At 35.3% G+C, this 24,052-nt stretch overlaps 1 protein-coding gene across 2 annotated transcripts in view; it reads right to left on the bottom strand.

Moving 5' to 3' along the window:
- Positions 1-24,052, bottom strand: part of PDE1A (phosphodiesterase 1A) — a 151,860-nt gene that overhangs the window by 107,403 nt on the left and 20,405 nt on the right. Inside the window, exon 1 of one of the 2 annotated variants that reach the window (XM_085321978.1) lies at positions 6,006-6,421. The exons of the other annotated variant lie outside the window; for it this stretch is intronic. Coding sequence (XP_085178104.1) covers positions 6,006-6,058 — 53 coding nt within the window. The 5' untranslated portion in view covers positions 6,059-6,421. Of the gene's footprint in view, positions 1-6,005; positions 6,422-24,052 lie in introns of those variants that run through there. 2 annotated transcript variants of the gene reach the window in all.

The following is a 24,052-nucleotide window of genomic DNA, read 5'->3' as shown; positions in this document are numbered from 1 at the left end:
AGGAACAAGTTAGAGTTTCCTCCATCACTTTCACAGAAATACTTTTCCAGACTAGCATCACTTGGCTGGCTACAAACGTTCTTCTAATGTCCTACCTCAATCTAGTTATGGCCAAGTTACCCATATTATTATATTGCATGCTACACTGTAATGCATTACTACCTCATTTCATTTAAAGCAGGGTTTTTTTCTTGCTAAAATGCCTAAAATGTATTCATTCACCTTCTTCTAGTATGATTAAGGGGTTGAATACTAACATTTGGACAGCTGTTCAAATGTGTCTGAATAGCTTCAAGCTATAAAAGTAAATGTTAGACATTTGCTTCTTTTCCTTYGTACTTTTTTGTACTTGGCTCTGCCTCCTTTCAATCTACTTATTGAAAAGAATGTGTATCATTTCTCTAGAAATTGGATTATCCATGGCTTCTCCTTACTTCATCTACTATCCTGTCTTCTGCTTTTCTGATTTACAAAATGCCACTGACTATACAGTTTCCTGATGTACTGCTTTATACTTCATCCTTCCTTCCACTGTCTTCTAGAATTGTCAGGCTCTCAAAAGCAGTGCAATTTACTTGCCTGGATTTCTAAGATCCTTTTACACCATTTCTAATGTCTAGATACTCCTCAAAAATGTTTTCATTTTTTGCTTCAGTTAAATTACTTTCTCACATCATCTTGCCATGTCTCGGGCAGATGCTCTTATTTCTCTTGATCCTCCTCCCAAAGCCCAGTTTCTCTACCATTACTTTTTACGTCAACTTTCTCACAGTCCTGACTTCTAAGTTAACTCTTCTAATGCACAACCATTTAAAAAAATTATTAACAGTTTAAACCAACAGACAGCTGTATAGCATCTTTGGGTATTTACCCATCAGCATAGCCATTAGAGCCACACAAGAATAGGTAGAAGTCAGCATGTCAGGAGAAAATACAAAAGGGCGAGTAGGTGGCAATGTAGCAACATCAGCCACAGGAGGGCCATAGCCATGAACTCTACGTAGCCTTGTAGAAGTTGCAGTAAATTACTTTGTCATTAGGGCAAGGGATAGTCAAGTAACGAATAGTGATTCCAGGGTTTTCCTGGGGAGCTGTACCTTTGTGTTCAACCCTTTCCTTAAAGCAAGAACAAATGATGACTGCATCTTCTCTTCCCTGCCCACTTCCCTCCTACAGCACAGGAATAAATTACCACTCATTAAATTAATATGCTACATTAATTTACAATTAGGCGATCACTAGCAATAATGATATATAATGTACATTCATAGTAATTGCGGTACATAATTCAACATAAACCTAGCAAAGTTTCCCACACATCTGCTTATTCCCTATACAAAGTATAAAGATAATAATTTGAATCAGTAGAAGGCCACTACACAAAAAGGGAGAAAATAGCAATTTTTATGAGCTTCTAAGCAGCCCCTGTGTAGTTTTAAAATATACTACTTTTTAGGCCACCCACATGAATATCAATTGTTTCTACAATTACTACAGAGTTATATGCTTCCTTTTCACATGACAACCTAATTTTGTACCTTTTCTATGGACACTGGGTGAAGAATTGCAAGTATCAGGTATGCCCATGCAAAATACAAGCATATATATTCAACATTACCATACTGTATGGTAACCATAGGATAAAAAGAGAAAAGGCAGAACTCATGAATAGAAAAAAAAATAATATATTAGTGTTCTCTCATAAGAGAATATGCTTGCTTGTGGTAAGGGTCTTTTGAATGTTCTGTGCTTCTAGATGGAAGAAAAAAGAAAGGAAAGAAAGAAAAGAGAAGCCATGTAAGGGCATTTCACTGCTGGTTATTTTTTGCTAGAAAATATTTGTTAGTGTATTTTTTCAAGAGGAAGAGAGCTTCTGCCAACAAATTATAATGTCTAGAAGTCACAGAGCATGCTGTTTCTACATTTTATTACATTATATGTAAGTTACAAAAACAGAAGTTACTGATATGGATTATTTTTCTTTCACAATTTATGGCAGTATGGACATTTTCTGAAAACCAGATCTTTGTAAACATTTGCAGTCTACTGTGCAGCTGCCACTCGGCATTACCTAAATGCCCAGTGGTGGTATAAGAACTATCTGAAAATAGCTTCTGCCAGTGGGATACAGTAAGGCTCAGCACCCAGCTTTTGGAGTTCATTTTATCCTAGGATAACATCAGCCATACATATTTTAAAGGATGGCAAGCCAGAGACCAAAGAGACAGGACTGGGCCATTTTCTTTGTAAAGGAGAAGTTGAAGTACAGAGAGAGCTGGTTTAGATAACTGCAATTAACACAATATTCCTATATATAATAAGCAAAGATTCCGCAACAACGGCAACAGTACGAGGAATTTCTTTGACAAGCAGAAACCATAGAAAAGATAATAATAGAGCTCCCTAAAGAATGGGAAAACAAGTATTTTTCACTCTTGTTCTTTCTCCTGCTTTCAGCACCATGAGCCATGTTTTCCTGTCCCCGCTGCTCTGAGTGCAAACCCTTAATCCAAAATCATGAGCTCAAGAGAATGTGCACAACAGAAAAGAGAGGTAATTTGAAGCTAATGCATTAACATTTTTAAAATACATTAAGAGCCTTAAATAAAAGATGTTATATAGCAATGACAAATTCTTCTTTATTATCCAACTGCGATTGCTCGGGAAATCTTGAAAAATCTCTTGTGGATGTCTTGAAAAAAATTCCAGCCTTACTTCAATCCTACCAAAGTAGAGATAACAGAAGAATAACTTTTCTCATAATATTCTGAGCCTTTTGCTTCCACTCACTGTCAAGACAGGAAGACCAAAGTTATACCAAAAAAAGAAGACCAAAGTAGAGTACAGAAAAACATCAGCTTCAGTATAAGATTTGAGTAAAGAATTGTATAGTTCCTTATTTTAATAGAAATTATAGAAATTTGGAATAACAATATCTATTATGCCATTTAATCTATGCCCTTGGCAGAGAAGGATGTGTTCCCTACAGTGCATTTTATATGGCTTTTTTTCAGGCCAATTTTAAACATCAGAGCTATGAGGCCCCACTGCTTGGTTTGGTAAAATTGTTTTTGTTTATTGTTTGAATGATTTTGACCATCTCCAGTTGCAGCAAATATGCACAATACATAGCAATTCTTAATAATAAACATGGAATGTCTTCAGTAATTTATACTAGCATTAAAACAGCTAGGGAATACCCAAGCCATGACATGTGCTGAAATATATCTTTGCATATAACAGGCTATTCTTCTGATACTAAGGGAAGTGGGAATCTCTAAGCATTTGGAGCTTGGTTTCTGATGCAATTACCAATTTTTATCCAAACTGATATGCTTAAGTAAGCATTTATATATTATTCATAAGTTGGCTTTTTTTTATTCTATTTCTGAATGATTTTTTTTTTAGTTATTTCCAAGCATGACTGGGTAGGAAATATCAGAATTCCACTACCTTCCCATTATATTCCTATTTTTACTCCTCCGTGAATGCAAGTATTACAAAAAGTTTGAAAATTAAACAGAAATATCTTTTTATTACTGATTTTCAAGTCTGAAACTATAATAGTTCTCCTACTATTATGCAGAGTATTGGTGATATTTAAGGGATTGTTTAGAATAAATACTGAGTTTATTTTTCACATTACCTTCAAAGCAACTCAAGTAAAAGTATAGATCCACAGTAAATTTAACTTTGCTTAGTAGGAAGGAAGATATTCACATGTACTTCTGATGCAGAAGTACAACCACAGTTAGTGCTTGATGTAGGTGACATATGGACAGAAATTCAAAAATAATATGGGTAATTTGTTATTTTCCTCAATTTTTGAGGAAAGAATTGTTTGAAATGACAATTCAGTTATCTGGATGTAAGGTTTGTGCCTTATAAAGCCACCTCACTTAAATGCAGAGGGAATTATTGAATTCAAAGAACTGAGACTAAATCTTCATGTTACTGTAAGTACACTTTTTCAGTTGGGAAATACTTTCCAAAATCATAAGGAAAATGAACACACATTAAAAAAAACCCAGCTGTTTAACATACTATGATAGCATCTGTATTTACTGTACATGATATAATCTTTATGGCGTAAGGAGACTGTCGTTCTGTTTGAGCTGCCTAAAATATTACATTGGTCTTGACCTTGGAAACGCTTCTTAAGCATTTACTGTAGGACAAGAGAGATCCTTTGCCAGAGAATAACTTTGGTGCCATGGAATCTGAGGGGGCTTTCCATATTAGCAGTTTTCGAGCCTGGGATTAAAGGAGCCAACACTAGTTAGTTGCAGTTCTGTATTTAAAACTGATTTGCAAGAAATGGTTCAGGCAAGAAATGATGAAACTTCTTTGATTTCACTGAGTTAAAGTTTCCTCCCAAAAGACAATTTACTGAAACATCCATAAGAAAGCCTTTGCAAACCACCTAGTGCTGAATTAGCTACACCAGATTTCTATAGCAGATTTCCAAAAACATCAGGAAATACGCACTTATTGTGCCCCAATTCTAACAGCCCCAAAAGTCTGCAAAGAATGTCTTTAAAATAAATTTTTTAAATGTCACAGTTTATTATATTAGCTTATTATAAATCCTCAATAATGACTGTTGATGTTTAAACAAAAATATAGTGAACTAAGGCTATAAGCCTAAATATAAAGATATCACTCAAGGGAAATATTGAACATTTCTTAATCATCAGTCAAAAGCTTTCTACAACTTAACTGTTAAATTTGTTAAAGTAGGGTGCAAAATGTTTAGTTTAATCTACGACGCAAATTGCATAGGAAATCCACACAGTTTAGGACATTCTAAATTAAGGTTGATAGTTACGCCATTTTCTTCTCACAGCACCTTATAACATCCGTATTTCCTTCCTATACCATAACAGTAACACTCCTGAAAAATTTTTCCGTACTTAATAGCCATAAAAAATCCTGTGATTATTACCCGTCTGAATTTACCCTGAAGCTTGGCTACTAACCATTACTGCCATTCCATAATCTAGGACRTCAGCAAAGGCCATCCAATAAGTTACAATCCTGTATTTGCTCTGGGGTCATCTATAACCTTCTATTATTTGTCATATCAACACTGTGGTTAGAACAGCCTATTGAGATCACCTAGTAAGAGTTAAGAGTTTTGTTAAAGATGCCACCAGTTATGAACAGGAGTGTGAACTACTGAAGGTTTATTTAATTTTGTAGCCACTGAATCTTTGTTCATAATAGTTTGATAGATGCTATTTCCCATGCAAGGTCACTTGATCTGAAACTACAACTGGCCACAAGAAAGAAAGGAATTTCCTAGGGTAAAAATCAGAAGTAACCTAGGTCTGTAAAAAGAATTTTTATAATTGAATTTAAAACATAAAGCAATCAGAAATCCCAAAGACATTGCATAGATCAAAATTACATGTGTTGGAAACAGTGAAGAATCACCTCACAAAACCTCTATTTGTTACTCCTTAAACTTGAACCTTTCCTATCAGAAAAGTCCTATGGATTAGCTATGCTTCATACTCAGCTGCAAGTCTCCGCAAGCAAGCTACTTGACTCTGAAAGGTGTATCATTTCAGGTATGAAAATCCTGCCATCCAGACACAATCAGCTAAACCAATCAAGAACAATATTCCGCTTTTAAAGAGCTCTATAATTCCAGAATACACTGAGGGACTGCAGAGCTGTACAAACACAAAACAAAACAAAAAGTTTTCAAGAGCTATGCTGGTCCTCTTTCATAATAAAGCCAATCCCACAAAAAATTAGAGATTGCAGATGACTGAGAGGAAAGAAAAGGAACTTCTACAAAGTCTCAGTACAAGTGGATGAAATATATTCTGAGCACCAAAACATCTAATATGTTACTAGGATACGCAATGTTAAACTTTAAACTATTTCTCTTAAACTATTTTGTTCTGTGCTTGCATATGAAATTTAAGTTAGCAAGTAGGATCTAGAGAGTAAAGTTCATAACATTTTCAGTTCAAAGTAACCATAACATCACTTACCTAAAGATTGGTCTTTGGAGATGCTTTTTCTTGATTGAAACACAATCATCCATTTAAAGAAGGAAAAAAGACTTCTTCCAGCAAATAACTCCAAAAAGCCCAGGCAGTAATCTGGAAACTTGTTCTTAGCTACTGTGCTGCAGAGAGCACACAGAACGATATTTTGGTGCTGGGGGAAGCCTCCCTCCCTCTCTCTGACTGTTGAGCAAAAAAGGGCCATAGAGGCCACATAAGCCAGGCACGTCCGTGCGCTACCAAACTGTGCAGGCTGTGCAAAAGCACTGGAGTCAATTTGATTGAAACACGAAATAGTACTGGATTCCTTTCAACTGTGCAAGAAAAAAGGGAAGCTTTGCCAAGTGCTACCCAGGTAAAAATTTGTTAGATTATTCCAGCCATGAGAACACTTCTTACACATGCTGGTCAAAGTCTTAAATGCAGAGTCACTCTCTCGCTCTCTCTCTCTTTAAAACACACTGTTCCGAGGCTCAACTTTTTTTTCTTCAAAATAAAAGTTGTGCAGCTGTTTCAGCATTCCCATGCGAGTACCTTCAGAAAGTTTGTTCTGGTAAAAGAGCTGTACACAAATTAATGAAGATGGATGGATCTGGTCTGTTAGGCTGGCTCTACTTCAAGAGATTGTAATTATTTTACAATCTGGCTTTTATTCACTCTGGATGATGTGTGGATATAACTATGCAAATTAAAGCACTGCTCATAATTTTTAGCATTCATAACCTAATAACCTCAGTTGGCTGAAGCAGAATATGGTGTTTGCAGCCGGTATAACCAAAACTACATAAAACAAACCAATACTACATTAGTGAGGAAAACAAAAACAACCAAAATCAGATAGTGGCAGTAGCAAATCATTATTGTTTGCAAGAAAAAAATCTCAACAGAAATTCAAACTCAAGGGCTTACTCTGACGTCACATGAACATAAATCAGGAAGACTTCAACCAGAGTGAACAGAGGCAGTAAAGAAAGCTGTAAAGCAGCAGTGGCTCACCATGGTTCTGGGTGAAATGAGAAGGGCTCAGGAGAGATGCCATCTCCTGAGCACCTCCAGGGGCAATAACAAAGCTGTGCTGCCACTGGGCTTGATGGTAACAGGAAACTCAGCTACTGCAGAAGTAAACTAGCACCTCAACATCATCGCATGTGTAGCTGTACATCTTGGCCATACCCTGGAACTGCATGCCACCTTCCTGCAAAGAAAGGAAAGGCTCTGCTGCCGTTGTTTCTTCTCTGTGACCCAGTACTGAAGCTTCCTTTCAACTTAACTCTTAAAATGCGCTTGGTGGCTTTCATAACACTCCTAGTGAGGTGAAGTTTTTAATGTGTGACAAGAAGGATCAGAAAGRTTGGTCATCCCCTGCAACTGCATTAGGGGATGGAGGGAGAGCAGAAGAGCGCTAAATTTCCACATTCAAGCATGCAATACTGCCAAAATCAAATTACTTTTGAGGGAAATTATAAATCAGTAAAAAAAAGAATAAGTAATACTGAGATCTGTCTTAGACTGTATATGACTAAGAAAATTAACATTACATTATGCACAATTTTTTATGAATTTTACAAAATTTCCACGAATTAACAACATATAACTTTCAGAGAGATAATATTATTCTAGCAACAAATATTTTCACATGGTAAAATGTAGCAATTTAGTAGATTTTACTGAAATGGCTAAAATCTCTTCTTAGATCTAATATTTACTGCTTACAGAATAGAGTGATAGTGTAAAGTTTGGTTAGCCTAGAAAGACCCAGAAACTGATCCCCATACTATGTAAAATTATTTTCCTGACCCAATCATGGAGAAATTAGGTAAAGGAAAAATCCATCCAGACATCCATCACCAGATATTTTTTGTTCATCTGGTTTCACTCTGCCTACCCTTCACTTCATTAATTTGAGAAGTAAATAGGAGTACACCATCACAAATTAGTTTTTGTCAAGATCTTAAAGATCTTGAGGATGTTTGCTCAAACACAAGCAGTGTTTAGAAAATGAAGAAGTTTTAATGTTGAAATATTTTTAAAGCCTTTTAGCTAGTCATGATCTTACTTTTTGCTGCCTGTCAAGATTCACATTTTTTTCTATGTAGTTTTCTGCCTCTGATTTCAGCTTTTCAAAATAATTTTCTGCTTTTAGAAATATGTCAAATCACTGCCTATCACTATCTAGACAAAGCAGATCATGGAAAAAACTTCTCTTTTCTTTCTTTTCACGTTATGTGTATAAGACAGTTTTTTTCTGTTATCCAGAGGGACTAGCTGTAAGTCAGGGTAAAGATCCTCATATCTTCTGAGAGTTTCTAGAAAAAAATCTASAAATTCTCAGTGAGAGCTATACTAAATATGTTATTTTCCAGTTAACTCCTACCCTTTCATCTAGCAGTTCTGCCACTCCTGAAACTAGTAAACACTTTAAAAGTAATTTTTTTCTGGGCCTAGTCCAGTGAATATTGTCATTCATGGGACTTCAAATCAAGCATGGAACCGAAGAAAGCGTTATTTGGTTGAAGTGAAATTCCTGCAGTGTGGTTACTCTGGATACAAGGAATTTGACAGTTGCTTACAAAAAAAAAAAAAAAAAAAAGAGGGAGAGAAAGAAAACTGCAATGACAAATAAACATTAAAATGGTGACAGAACTTTGTTTTAATTACATTGTTTCATCTTCCCAATAACCCCTTTGTGCATTTAAAGTCATGGAAAATTTCCCTATAATATCAAGAAATCAGTTCTTCATGTAGAAAAAGTATTCACACAAATTCTTCAATAAAGGGCATTTCAGAAAAATGTGACAGATTAACTGGACTATTTGAAGCCTGAATCCCACTAAAATTACTCCTATATTGTTCAGTGGAAAAATACAATCAAAACTGACCAGCATGTAACTTACTGCGGATTACAGTACTATAGCATAATGCAGTGATATTAGTTAATCACATGGCATCCTCGGATCAGATACACTGAATAGATGTATTTTTATTAGAAAGAGGAAGCATTTTTCATGAAAGCATTATTGGAGTACTAAAAAATCTTCTATAGATAATCTTCACTTTATTTCTTGCCTCAGACTAATCCTTTCAGGAGCAACTAGAATGGTAAAAATCTATTGAAAAAATGCCCTAGAGATTGCTTATTTAATTTGCCAGCATTGGATGAAATTCAAGCAGAAAACTCCTGAATTGTTTGTTTCCAATTTTTTCCAATTATTGTTGCTTTGTTTGTCCATTACAACAACAGACTGCTGTTTTTTCTACGTGATGCAAGCTATTTTTATTTCATCTCCCATGCATACATTCATGTGAAAATAGACTTCGCAGCATACAAAAGTATGTAACATCTTACTGTTCACAAAACCTGAGTTTGGCCATCCTCAAGATCTATAGCAATAGTCAAATGATTTGATATCCAGTACTATTTCTTAATTCAAATGACTGTACGTGAGTTAGAGCCCAATATACTTTTACTCTATTTGCTTTAATTGCATAATGATCTGTAGGTTCTGCTACAAGTCTAGGAATGTAATTACTTTTCCTACTTTAATTTCAAACCTATGGGCAATTAATACAGTAAATTTAGGAACCAGTAATCTGTAGGCGCCTAAAAAACAGACTATTTATTCTTTCTAACTAAAATATCTATCAGCAAAATAAGATTGATAGTGAGGGCTAAGGGCATATCTACCCCAGCAGACAGATGGATGGGTGGGAGGACCAACAGAAATGGAGGACAGAGAAACTCCAAAACCATGTATGGGAAAAAGAAATAGTCTTTATGAAGCTGCTGGAATGTAAGTGAAAAAAATAATTAGTAACCTGTACTGGAAGAGTACTGGTTCTCTCAAAATTGAAAGATAATTTATGTAGGAAACTCTCTGTCCCGAGGCCAGCACTATTCAATGTTTTCTTCAATGACTTGGATATGTTACATGCTTAGTCCATCACAGGCAATACTTGACTAGTAAGTTCTCCTGACAACGCATTCTGAAATTTAACCTAATGGCTTCTCCAAGCTTGAAAGCCAGACAATACTGCAGATAACTGTGACTTGATCAGAGTCCAGAGAGAAAAGCTGGCAAACATTACTCGTTCTATCGCAGTGCATGTGGTAAAGCTCGGTGCAAACAGTTGTGTGGGTCTTTAAGATCTGGCTTCCCTTTTCACCTCTCATAAGTATGAGTATTTATAAAATTGTTTTATTCTCCCTCTTGCTTTCCCTGTTTACACATGCACACAAACTAAGCACAGAGGCTTACGTCAACGCTATCATACAGCAGATTAATTTCCCTGCTAAGACTTTCCTGCTCAGACTGGAGGACAGGAACTAGGTTTAAGGAGGCTTCCCAGGCCTTTCGTTTTGCTTTYTTATTTTAATATATCTAAAGATTTCTAGGGAAGCTCTAAGCAAATAAGTGAAACTTCCACATAAAACCCAGTGTCACTGTTTTCTTTTACACCCAACAAGTTCTCTTTACAAACATGCTCTTGCATTTTTTTGATTGGAGAATCCTATTTTATAAACCTATGTCTCCCTGTCTGACAATCCCAGTAAATATCCTACCGGTCCCTTCCTTTTTCAGGGTTTCTTTGGCTCTGTCATCATCTGCAATATTCCAGAAGATGACCTTCTCTACTCCAGTACCTGCAGGAAGTGACTCATCCAATATGTCTTAAACACCAAATGGTGCCATTTGATGGTACTTTTCTTTCACTCTCCTTCACAGAAGAGAAGACTAGACCCTTAAACAGCTAGCTTAGATCAGAGAGCAAGTTCCCTGGAATTTATAATATATTGAACCTGAATGATACTTTATCATAAAAACAGTATCATTAGTTAATCTTCAAGTAACTAAAGATACAGAATTATCCTTTTTAACAATGAATAAAGATAACTTCTAGAATCCTGCTACTTGACCATGACGTGCCACAAGACTAACTAGTTGTTGAAGTACAGGCTGCAAGTCTAACAGCACGAGAAAGAGAAGCCCAGCAGTCCAGACTGAACAACATACCATAAAATACATGTCAACAATAGCTAGACAGATGAACAGACAGATAGATAGATAGATTGATCTATGTAGATATCTACAATAAATACATAGATCTACCTATAAATACATATCCGATACCAATGGACACTGTCTCACAAGGACATTGCTTATCTAGGTCAATATAACTCTTCTGAAGATCACGACTAGTATCAGTCATATTTATTTGATTCTACTTAGTATTATTAGGATTTTATACTTGGCATCTTTAGTGAAGAGGAAAAAACAGGAGGGGGGGAAGAAATGGGAAGGAGAAAGAAATTCCTTTGGGATATAAGATGCTAAATTAGTACTGAGATACACAAGTCAAACTTGGCATTCTTTGGTTTTGAGCCAGTGCAATATTATTATTGGCCACTGTGGATGGAACTTCTGTCTTTATTGGAAAACAATGTAATTGATTTGCTGTGTGCTTTCTAAATGCATAAATATAACAGCAACTATATACTGGACAATAAAGCAACTTCTGAGTAATTCTGAGTGYTACACTTCAAGGGAAAAAAGTGGTAATAAAATGCCTGTTACTGACAGGATATAGAGTATTAGCAAAAATGGTGGCCAACTCTTTCAAGATATTAATTAAAAAAGACAGATAACATTTTAAAGATAATAATTAAAATGTATGTGACAGTGTAAGTATTTGGTATAATTCTTAAAGATAGCAAAAACTAGTTTAGAACTACATCCAAATTTATCCAGAAAGGAAAGCAGGAGTAACCTGTGGCATGTTAAGAATGGCTATTGGACAGCTGCAGGATCATGACCAAAAGAATTTCTCTACTAAACTGCAGTTCCTCAGGGGAAATATAGGGGCTTTTAATAGGACAGAGACTATACTAGAAGAAATCAGAAGAAATATGGTAGACAGTGGTKGTTCACTCCTTGAGCTATATTTGATGAAGAAAGAAGCTCTTAAGAACCCATGAAATTTATGAAAGCTATGAAACCTGTGTCAATTTTCTCTATATACAATAGAAGTTCCCATTTGAAAGATATGAATAGAGAGGCAAGAATGTATTTTTCTTAACTAGAGTTCAAATCAAGCTTTACCCTTCCATGTAGGTGGGGATATTTTCCCAGAGTATGAAGTTCAAGTGACCTTTTAACAACCATCATTAATGTGTATTAGAGAAACAATTGCCAGAGAGCTGAAAGAACTGAAGCTCTGTTCCTACTAACGGTATATGGAAAATAAATCATAGTTTTTAATATTTTTTTCAGGCAATACTGCCTCTGATACGGTGGTATTTTTTTTTTCCATTTTTGATTTTGGAGGTGTTTTATATCRCTGCCTTACATCACTGTCTCAAAGTCCAGCTACTTCTTAGCTCTCTGGAACTTCATTTTTATTGGCTAAAATCCTGTGGCCTATGTATAGTTATAGACATTTTCTGGTTTTCATCATCAGCTTTCTGGCATCCAGTTTGAGAGAAATGGCAACTATCTGGAGGTATACACACAAGCATTCCTGTAGAGTACTGGCACTGTTTGACAGTTGTTACAGTGTCTTTTTTATCATCTATCTGTTCTTTGGTCACATTGTCATTATGCATAGCCCAGATACAAAAGAAGTTGCAATAGCAGAAACTATGCATATGATTATATATATTCTTAAAAAACTCCTTCTTCGGACTGCATCACTAATAATACCAGAGTATTGCTTTCTGATTCCAAAATTACTTTTAAATAACAGTTTGCCTGTAGATGTCTCAAAATCTGACATACTTCATTTTAAAGTTTTACAAATAGTGATAGATGAAGTACAGAGTTGAGCTCTACCCTCAGATACATACTATGGCCATACACAAAAACATGCCTTGTACATGATTCAGAAATCTATAGTTCCAACATAATACCACTTTGATCAACCTTATCTTTCTATTATAAAGATATTCATGAAACATACCACTAATGATTTTTTTTTTTCTTTTTTTCATTCTGCCTAGATTCTATTATGGTCCTTGCAATACACAGTACTGGTTTTCAAAGATAGGAAGCCTGCACAGATTTTATATCTTTTATTTTACATCTAAATAATTCATATTATTTTCTTCATTATACCAAATCACCATCTTCCCCCCCYACATACACACATATACTTCAACTCAATTCTCTTACTTCTGTTATACTTTTATTTACTGTCATAACATCCTTCACTTATAAGTGTGCCATCTTCCACAGTTACCTAGGAATCTACTCACATTCCCTCTGATTACTGTAAGGCCTAATTCCTAACTCCAGGAATCTTTCTCCTTTGTAAACACTACGTGCAGCTCTTACACTTGATACTTGTTCTTCACAGCAGCATTARTGACTAGTGACAGAAGACTAGGGAAGTTTGTCTCTTCTAGCAACACTTTAAAGAGACCCAGAAGAAACCTCCACGTGTGGGTCATGGCAGCAGCACTTYCCAGAAGCAGGAGGTCTCTCAATATCAAATTCAGAGAGGAAAAATATCATTAAAAAGCAAATCAAAAACTCATTTTTGTTTTGTTTTGTATATCAAATGTTTCTATGYCTCTCCTCAACAAAGTTAATTCTCACTTACTATTACTGAAGTATCTAAAATGGGAGTCTCCTGAGAACTGTAGCCTTGATTTGAGAGGCATCTTTTGAACCTATCTCAAATGCATTAGCTTATTTGATTTAAAAGGTTATGTGTGCAAGTATGACAAAGAATCCTTCAGCCTCCTGCCAGAGAAAGTGAGCACAGTTACACAAATGTGGGAAATACATAGGATATTTTCCAACTGAAATCACTGCTAAGGATCCTCAAGAAGGGTTCACTACTCTGTGTTTAGGGCCTGTCACTCCTTTTGATAAATTCTAATAACCAGATAATCTATAGAAGATTAGTTGCAATATCCTATATCTAGTCAACTTTTTTTTTTTTTAATAAAAACAGTGAAACAGTGCTCAAACGAAGTTCAGTGCTCACCATTTTCATCAGGGCTCAAAAGTTTCGAAACAAGGTAAAATGAAAAGGACCTGACTGAAAAAGGTTAAACCTACCAAATATGTTACAATTYATAAACAATGAATGAGTCATGATTTCCTGCAAGCTCTTTGCCTGGAATTTTTTTCTTTTTTCCTTCATAAAAATATATCTTTCTTCATTCATACTTTCTAAAACTCATTTCAGAAAAATCAATTGAAAAATTGTAATCAAATACATATTCTTTTTGTGCAATAATATGGCTGAATTCCAGGATGAGGCAAACTAATTTTGACAGTTAAATTCTCTGTGATTTTTGAATGTGGGTACAATGTAACTGGCTTTATTACTCATGCATTTATTTTACATACGAATTTAGTATACATCCAAGGTGCTATACTACCAGCCCCAGAGAATGGAGCATTTTGCTTATCTGCTAAAAAGATAATGCATTGAAAACTTTGTAGGTCTACCTGGACCCCAGAACAGGTTGACATTTTTTAGGTGGAACTCTAAATTTGAACGAAAAGCAACAAAGAACAGTACTTTTAATGAAAACTGTGCACTGATGTCTTTTAAGAAACTGCCAGGGTTTAAATATTAAACTTTTTTCATGAGTCACTACTGAATGGTTAATTAAAATTCCATATTCAGTTAGAAAAAGGTTTTCCAGTATAAATTTTTACATTATTAAAACCAGAGAATGAGTGTATTTTCCCTCCCACCCCCCAACAGTGTCAGTTTTGTAGCTCTTATTAGAATTCTACCACTCAGCTCTACTCATCCCTCACTTCATCCCACCTTGTCCTTTCTGCAGAACTTGCCAGAAAACACGCTGAGTTGTGTTATTTGTTATGATTCTGGATTATATAACGTGGGCACCTTCTGATTAGAATCAGAACTGACAATCTAAACTAATTTTATGTAAACCACTGAACTCTGGGTAACACAATTTAGATGTGAATCATTAATGCAAAGATACAAGATTCTTCTTTCAGGACCCATGAGCTTCCTGGTTCCCCTTAGTCTGAAATATTGTGTGTTTTCCTCATCTTTTTTCACATTCTTATGACTAAGGCAAAAGTTGTCATTATCTTGTACAATGCAGTGGATATTTTAATACACTTTCTTCTTTGTCATGAGTATATGACACAATAATTTGTTCTCTTGCTCCTACCTTTGAAATATTTAGAACTTGTGATTAATTCTTTATCTCATTTTTATAAGCACCCAAATCAATCTCCACTAATGGTTAATATACACCTTTCCCCTTAATATGAAATCCATATTCTTAACAGCTTTTAAATATCACTGCCATAAGCACAGTAAGCTGCTTTTGTTACACGTTATTGGCAAGCAGTAAAGCATAACGAGACTAATTTGAAATTAATGATATAAATAGCCCAGTAGCAGGTTTTTAATTATCTCATAGTATAATTTATAATTAAGTATAGAGCTCTGTACATTCATTAATGCTACTCTGCTACTCTGCTGAAAAGGCAAGCTGGAACTGGAATAAACATGTCCAAGATAACAATATGCAATCCAGGCAAACAGTGGGTAACAGGTATCACTGCAGGTATAGCAAGCTGATGGTTTTGCTGAAACCCAGTAGGTGTTCCATGGGGAATGTCAAGAATTTAATGGCTCTGCTTTATCAGGCTTTTATTCCRTCCATTACTCTATGCTTTTGAATATTCAGACCAGAGCAGTTGGTACACGAATTAAACTCACTCATGCACTTAGAAAAAAAAAACATATGACATGTATGGCCATGTGACTAGTCCTAACCGACAAACACAGGCCCAGCTTGGATCACTGAACATCACCAGTTAATTAAAATTAATCCACACAGTAAAACAAACTTGTATGAATTCAGTACTTCCCACCATGAATTATACATGGCCATTTTAAAAAACAGAGAGCCTCTTATTCACACCAGGGAGAAGTTGCTATCACATCAGTAAAACATCAGCATTAATTGTATGATTAACAAACTCTCAGTTTGGTCCTCAAAGAGCAAGAGGAGCTATATTCATTAAATAACCTGCCTGTGCAAAACCATATGCCCTGTACAGTTATCCCTATCTAATCAGGACATCTATGGTAGAAAATAAAAAAAGTAACTGGATATAATATTATGACAGAATTATTCCTATTCCATCAAAAAAACTCAGATTTTAGTGCATCTTGAAGTAAACCTATGGGAAAATGCACTCTCCATAGAAGAATTTTAACCCCTTCAGGAGCCCTGAACTTGGACAACACCTGTAAGATTTGCTTCCAGAAATATTAGCAAAGCCCATGCACATTTCTCAAGTGAGGAATTTACATAGGAAGAATATGATCCCTAGAGATAACAAACATTCCTCCCAGCCAGTCAGTAGCATAGCTCACAGAAGGAATGCTAAACAGAATAGCTACTAGTATTATCTCTCAACATAGAATACAGCGCCTGGCACTTAGCTTGATACCTTCTCCAAGCCTTAGACTGCAATAAACACACGGGTCAAATCAATCTTTTAGTAGCTAAGCCTGCCAACAACCTGCCAACATTTTGTATCTTGCTTCCAAACTATGTGGAATGAGCTTGTGCCCTTTCCTCTGATACTGCTGCTCACCTTCTTGAAGCTCATTGCTCGATCTTTTTCCATATTAGATTCAGATAGCTGCTCCTTTTCTTTAACCCAAAATGAGTTTTATTCGAAGAACCACATATTTTTTGCAAAGGAAATAGGCCAATTGTTCAATGCCATCACAGTACATTAAAAATTTTAAGTTTAATGACCATATAATGATTCTGGTTTGGTATACTGAATGACCTTCCTCCGCAGATACAGGCAATTGAGAAAGTATGTAACAATGATGAGCACTTAAATAGCATGTAAAATGAAATGAGCATGTTATAGTTAATGACTATATGGCAGGTACTGAAACTTAATTGTTCACTGATCAGCCTTAYTTACAATGCATTTGGAATATTTACGAACCTGGTTTTCTACCTAACTCTATACAAGCAAGCAACTGTGTCCACGTGACTTCTGCCAGTAAGATGTCAATTAACATTAAGTATTTTTCTCATTTGGATAAATGCAATGATAAAACTGCAAATAAAATAGTAGGAATATGTGTCTGTATAAAAACAAGTTGTTTTCTGCTTCTCCCAACTTGTTTTTCGTATTCCTGTGTCAACCACTTTGTTTATGGTGAAAGGAAGATATTACTGTAGTGTGGGGAATCACATTTTCAGGGTAGTTTTCATGAGTGAGTTCATACAGTTACTGTGTTGTGCATATGCTCATGTTACATAGCTGGGATGTGGGATAATGATGAAGCAGACTTTCCAAGCAGCTGGGGGTGTCAGAAGTAAAAAAAAAGTAAGAAAATAACCTGATTGAAAGGAGGAAGACATTAAAAGCTCCAGCAGAGCTGAGGCTCTTTGAAAACACAAGAAAGAGTTGTAGATTTAAATAATGCTTCACTGGTCTTTTCAAGTATTGTCTGTCAGCAGGGAGAGAATATGCCAGAAAGTAGCTTAAGTTCTTAAAATAACTGGTTCTGATGCACTTCACATTCTCAATAGTTTCCTATTAGATCAGGTGAGGACACTAACCAGGAAACTGTATTGCAGATGCTGAAGAAAACTGTACTCCCCCTAAAGCTGAACATGTGACAACTACAAACAAATATCCTTGAAAAGAGTGAAAAGCAGAAGATTTAATCATTCATTAACACAATTATGTAGTCTGAATCTCTGATAAAAAAAGAAAAATTATGATGGCAATCTCAGAATGAGACTACTGAGAGATTTTGCATCTGCTCCTGACCAAACAAACTGCAAATTTGCAAACAGCAATACAGCTTTACTTGCAGATTTGCAAATAAAGAATGTTTTGCACTACCAATGGACATCATGAATATCAGAAAGGACAAAATCTCCTAAGATGAAAGCTGTGGCAGGTATGCAAAGCTCAAAATCAACATTCACAAAAACARTATTTTGAAAGCAATACAAATAGGGCAAGACAGTGGCCACTGTTTGGAAAGAGATGCATGAATTGCAGATCATTTTTAAGGAATACACAAGTGGCAGCAGAGATTATACCTCCCAACATGATATTTTACCTATTTCATACCAGCAAACACTGTTGACTTCTGTTTAAGTTTGTGATTACCTTCTAGATCCTTTTCCGAGGAACTGCAGCTTAGCTAGCTCTTCTCCATCCTGTGTTTGTACAGCTGATTAATGTTGCCTAAGTGTGGCAAAAGTCTGGCAATAGTACTATGTTTTTTAAACCATATCCATCATTTTGAATTCTGATTTTGCTTTCCAGTGTATTCTAAATTCTTGCAGTAAATTAGTAATACTCCAAAAACTTGGAGCAAAGGACYTGTGATGGACTACTTCAGAGCCATTGTAAATATCTTTTAATTCTGACAATAAGCYTTTCATAATCCTTTGCCAAAATTAGTTTTCCAACATGATTCTTAGAAAGTTCCTCTGAATCCTAACTGGAATTACATGGATGTGTTTCTCAAGAAACCATACAACAAAAGARGTAATGAATAAGTGACATATTCACAGTGACAACTACAGTGGAAAAACCTAAGGCAAAGGCTCCACATAGGAAAAGACTGTACACATTCTAATTTCAACCAACTAATACCAAAATCACACTTTCAAGTTTGAAGGAAAATAGCCTTCTATCAGTAACACTTGTGAGTAATGACCCTTCACTGGCCTCTTATTCAAACTGATACTGACTACAGGTTAATTATAGTTGGGACAGAAACTTATTTGCCAACTATATGAAGCCATCTTGGAAATCACATATCTCACATGTAGGAAGTACATTATCCTCACAGTATTTYTTAGACTAATCTAAAAGTATGACATTGAGCTGACATCTGAATATACATGAGACAACTTAGATTTTAACCTTATAGAGATTTAGTGTGTTATTTATTGGTAATAGTGCACAAAGCCTTGCTTATGCTGTGTTGATGGTGCAAGCTGATCACTTCACAGACCATCCTTTGACGTCTGAAGTAAGTTGCAACCTATTTTTCCTTCTGGTAGAAACGCAAACAGTGTGAACTGAAAGCTAARCCTCTGGGCTAGGACCTAAAAGCCTTGAGCTTTTGATTGTTTTATTGATTGGACAGGTCGCTTTCAACTYGGACTAAGTTTCGACCTCGGGAGCTGATGAAATTTTTTTCCTGCAAAAGGTGCTTCGATTTTTACAGATTAAAATGCTTTGCAAGAACTACTTATTTCTTTTTTCACTGTTTCTGCTATATCAGGCATATTTTCTTTCTTATTTCAGTCATTTTTCAGTCATCGTTTCCTTTCAAAGTCTGTTTCCTGTGCAGAAACACCTAATATCTTTTTCATCCTTCTTATGTATCAGATGCTTTAGCGGTTTCCACAAATTCAGTACGTCCTTTGGTATAAGCTTTAGGGAACTGCTTTAAAGTGACAAAAGACAAATATCATCTTGTCCTCAAGGTTTCTGCTTTTTTCCAAAACCACACTCAATATTTGTAATACTGCAGCAATTTCCTGCAAGTGCTTTGATCCAAGAACATCATGAGCTATGCAGGTGGTTTCTGTCACACCATCATTCATACTTTTGACAGATTTGGAATTTGCATAATATTCCCTGATAAAATTTTTAATGTGATATATGCCAGGAAAGGAAAGCTTATGTTCTGCCAACTTGCTGACAAACTCTATCTATGATATCAGACTTTTGCTCAATCAGTAATGCAAATAAACTTTCAAATCACAGTGAGAAATACAGAAGAACTTTGCATTAGAAGAGAGCTGCTACACTTGACCAGGTTGACTTGTTAAATCACAGGGCTATGCATAATTTTTTTCATGATCATCATCTTAGTTTTTTAAATAGAAGAATATCTTTAGATGAGTCTGGAGTTAAGCCAAATTACTTACTCTCTCCCATCAGCACAGTACAATTTTTCAAGTTAAGCAAAATGACAATGAAAGGAATATTGTGTGTCAATAATCTCCCTTAACTTGAAGCCATAAAAACAGGGAGACTACCCTGCTGAAGGGACTCTTCACTAACAACACTGAGTCGGGGTGAGAGGAAGGAGGAATGGTAACAAAATTTCACAAGTCAGCCAGGAGAACAGGTCAAGGATATACCTGTTCTGGACTCTAAAGAAACATTTAGAAATTACCGCAGGAGCGCTTCAGGGCTTTTCCCAGTCATATACTTACTCTAATAGAGAAYTGGAAAGAAACCTACTTTAACCTCTAGCATTTCTTAATACTATGAAAATTAAAAAGATAAATCCATATAAGATTCCAAATAAAACATAACAACACATGAAATATCCACTTATTTTCCTAATGTAAAAGCACTGAAATGTTACATTTTGACAGAGTCCTGCTAGACAGACAATATATTATTCATTCTAAAGCTGCAACCTATATTGAAAGACTGTTTTGTCCTACCAAAATTAATCAGACACTGGGCAAACTGATTGAAGGGATTTGGAGGGATAAYGTGGTTTAGGACCATTCCTATAACTGCTGCTTCTGGGGAGTTTTAGGCCTTTTCCCTCCCTTATTACTTTAATGAAAGTCATTCCCTCCTCACCTCCTGTCTYTCTTCGCAATTCTATTATATGCCATCTGATTCCTCCATTTTTACTAGTACCCCAGTATGGAAAAATAAATACTAAAAYACTAAATTAATAGCATTTACTTATTGAGTAAAGATTTTCTCACTAATGTAGCAGTTGTTCATAATACTTTGGAAAAATTTTCATCTTAAAACAATTTATTATAGCCGTTTATTTGTTGTGATAGTACCTAGTTCCCAGTGGCAGATAGGCATCACTGTACCAGGTGCTATACAGTGAAAGGCTGTTGTGAGAGATYCCAAAGGGGATCTCACAACATGAGTTAGTTATTATCAGAGAAATAAGCACATTGATATGTTATAAAGTCCAAATTTTGTTCTAAACATTCAGTAATGATTGGTGAAAATGAATTTGCACCTTGCAGAAGTTTACTTACAGGCAGAATCAATTATGCTTTGAGTCATTTTTATGAGGTTCAAAATACAGAGAAACTACAACTACACCAGGTTAAAATAAGACTCCTGTTTGTTTATGGACAAACGCCAGAGAATATTTATAGGAGTGAAAGTAACAAACAATTTGCTTAAAATGAGATACTAATTATGCAAACTGAACACATTATTGAATGTCCACTGTCTCAGTTCCAACGGGGAATAAATGAGGTGGGATTGATCTCACACTTTGAGAGTCTGCTTCCAATAATGACAAATACTACAGCTAAACAGGCTAACATGCCTTCTTTTGTAAAGCAGCTAGCCCAACTTCAACATATACAATTTTCACACAGATATGAAACATTTCTTGAAGGTTATTCTAAGAAAGGYAGCCCTGAAAATCCTGTAAATCTGCATCATTTCCTGCTAAAACCACAAATCTATGCTGTTTTATTTTTTTAAGTTGAAATGATAACTTTCTGAAGTTACTGTAATATTTAGCACATCTTTTGAGGGTGTAAATAGATAATGAATGGTGATTGCAGTGAAATTACAGGAAGCGATGAATCAGTTCATACTCTTGCTAGTCTTATTTTAAAACTGAGATCTTGGAGCTTATCCTCATTTTATTCTGGAAAATGTCCAAAAAGCTGTAGCATATTTTCCTTGACCAAGGGTTAAAACAGGCACACAGAAAATTGTAACAGATAAACAACTACTCAAAAAGAGAAAGAGAAAAGCCAACCACAACAAACGTCCAAGACCTTTTAGAGATGCTGCCTGAGGTTCCTCTTAAACTGTCAGAATATTAAACTTTCCACAACTAGCACAGGCAGAAAGGTGAAGTAAAGTTCTAGAAATAATGTTAAATACGCTATACAGGGTAAGAACTAACATGAGTGTTTGTAGAAGAAAAAAAAAAAAAAGCAGTGTTTGTAAAAGCAGTGTTTGTAAAAGCGTCTCTTCAGTGATCACTGACGTGATTGGGTTTCTGTATGTGGTCTCACCTGGACTACCTAGAAATTCCAAACCTCTCCATATGAAATTTCTCAGTCTTTAGATTTACTTTATAAATCTCTTAAGAAAATTWATATACCAACCTTTTTCTTCTAAGGAGGGAATAAATTAAATACTGCTTCATATCACGCACATTATGTATAAGTTGTACTGCTGACAAATGACAGGTGTGCAGTGTTTTTTGTTTGATTTTTACAGATAGTTCAGATACACCCAAAACCACAAAGTATATTTACTTATACAACAAATTTTTTTTTTTCCTCTGAAATGCTTAGGATTAGGGAGAAAATAAAGGATTGAAACTCAAAAAGATAAGTTATTGAAGATGGCTTATATTCGCTTCTTTTGTATACATTTACAAAGGAACAGCACACCTACACAAGATAAATGTACACATAAAAATGCCTTACAGTACATGTCACCAGGTTTCAAGATAAGTATGATAGCATCTTTTATCTTTACTCTTTTAATTTTTTGTATGTTCTAATAGACCAAAATATCCAACAACCTCATTCTGTTTCACCACACAGTAGAAAACGCATCAAAATAAAAAACACAAATAGTGAAAATAATTGCACCTAAAAACCATTGGAAAATTGAAACATCTGCTAGACTGCTTAGAACTTTACAGAGACAAATAAGTGAATTTCATCAAATACTGACAGCTGATATCAAATATTAATAGTTATATAATGTTGAAGGAAAGCATGTCATTTAGAAATAAATAAAAACGTAAAAATCACAAATTTAAATTGCTGAATGTTATGTCAGATATAATCTCTGGTCTTTCACTTCCCAGATAGCCATACAATTCCCAGTTAGCATAAGCATATAGAATATTTTCAGATATATTTGTGGCACATTCTGATGTTTCTTTATTTTCAAAGATTTTATCTAAAGTAACAACCTCCTACGTTTTGTCATTCCTGTGCATTTTCCTGTCATTTACTACGGGTGCAATGCTATATCAATTGGGTAAATTAATGGAAAAAAAAACTAAAATGAATGTAAATTGTACMTTTTTTAATGCTTCATTACTTAAAAAAAAGGTGGATCAGTTTGTCTCTCTYCAGGCACTCAGGTATATTTCTGATAGACAAAGTATGCAGTGCTGCTACCTTTAAAGATGATCATAGAATCAYAGAATTGGTAAGGTTGGAAGGGACCTCTGGAGATCATCTAGTCCAGCCCTCAAAYGAGTGGCCCATAGGGGGACTGAACCCTCAACCTCGGCACTTTTAGCACCACACTCTAACAAACCGAGCTAAACCACGACTCTTAACTTGTTACRTTTTGTTATGTAAAAAAAAAGTATCCCATTCATTTCTTTCTTCACAATTTCTGAGGGTTATTTGATGTTGGTGAATTTAATTCATACTGGTGTATTTAACCTCCGGTATCCAGTGGTCTAAATCATTCAGATTCACTTAGATATCATGTGGAAAAGATCATTCAGATTTATCAGATATTTTCAATCAAAAATATCACTACAAGGAGTTTTCACCCCTATTGAGCCTAAGTTAAACACAACTAATTCTGGAAAGAAATTAAGTATTTATTTTATCAGCCAAAAGTATAGTTATATAAGAATCAGCAAAAAGGAGATAATAACTTTATGTGATACATGAAGACACCATGCTTATCATGGCATTTACGCCTACTTGGATGTTCATCTGGAAAAGTCATATTGACAGCTTAGTACTTGAAACCATCATTGTTCACAGACACATACAATTAATAAAGCGCTAGACAGTAACGAGATGCAAGTCTACATGAGTATGCAGAGGGTGGAAGATTATGCTGTACCCACATATACCTGCTATGAAAAATTCCTATTGTAAAGACTGCTTTACTAGCAAATCAGGATATTGTACTAAAATAGCATTTTGTGAAGTCCATCTAGAGCTACTTTCCTAACCTGGCCATTGTCCAGAATCTTTTTTCCTTAGGGAGGGTGGCAGAGTGGGAGGTGGGGAGGGAGAT

The sequence above is a fragment of the Rhea americana genome, unplaced genomic scaffold, assembly GCF_003343005.1.
Source record: "Rhea americana isolate MKP2758 unplaced genomic scaffold, rheAme1 scaffold_12, whole genome shotgun sequence".
NCBI classification, from domain to species: Eukaryota; Metazoa; Chordata; class Aves; order Rheiformes; family Rheidae; genus Rhea; species Rhea americana.
The sequence above is the reverse complement of the archived record's forward strand: the minus strand, read 5'-3'. Positions and strand labels throughout refer to the sequence as shown.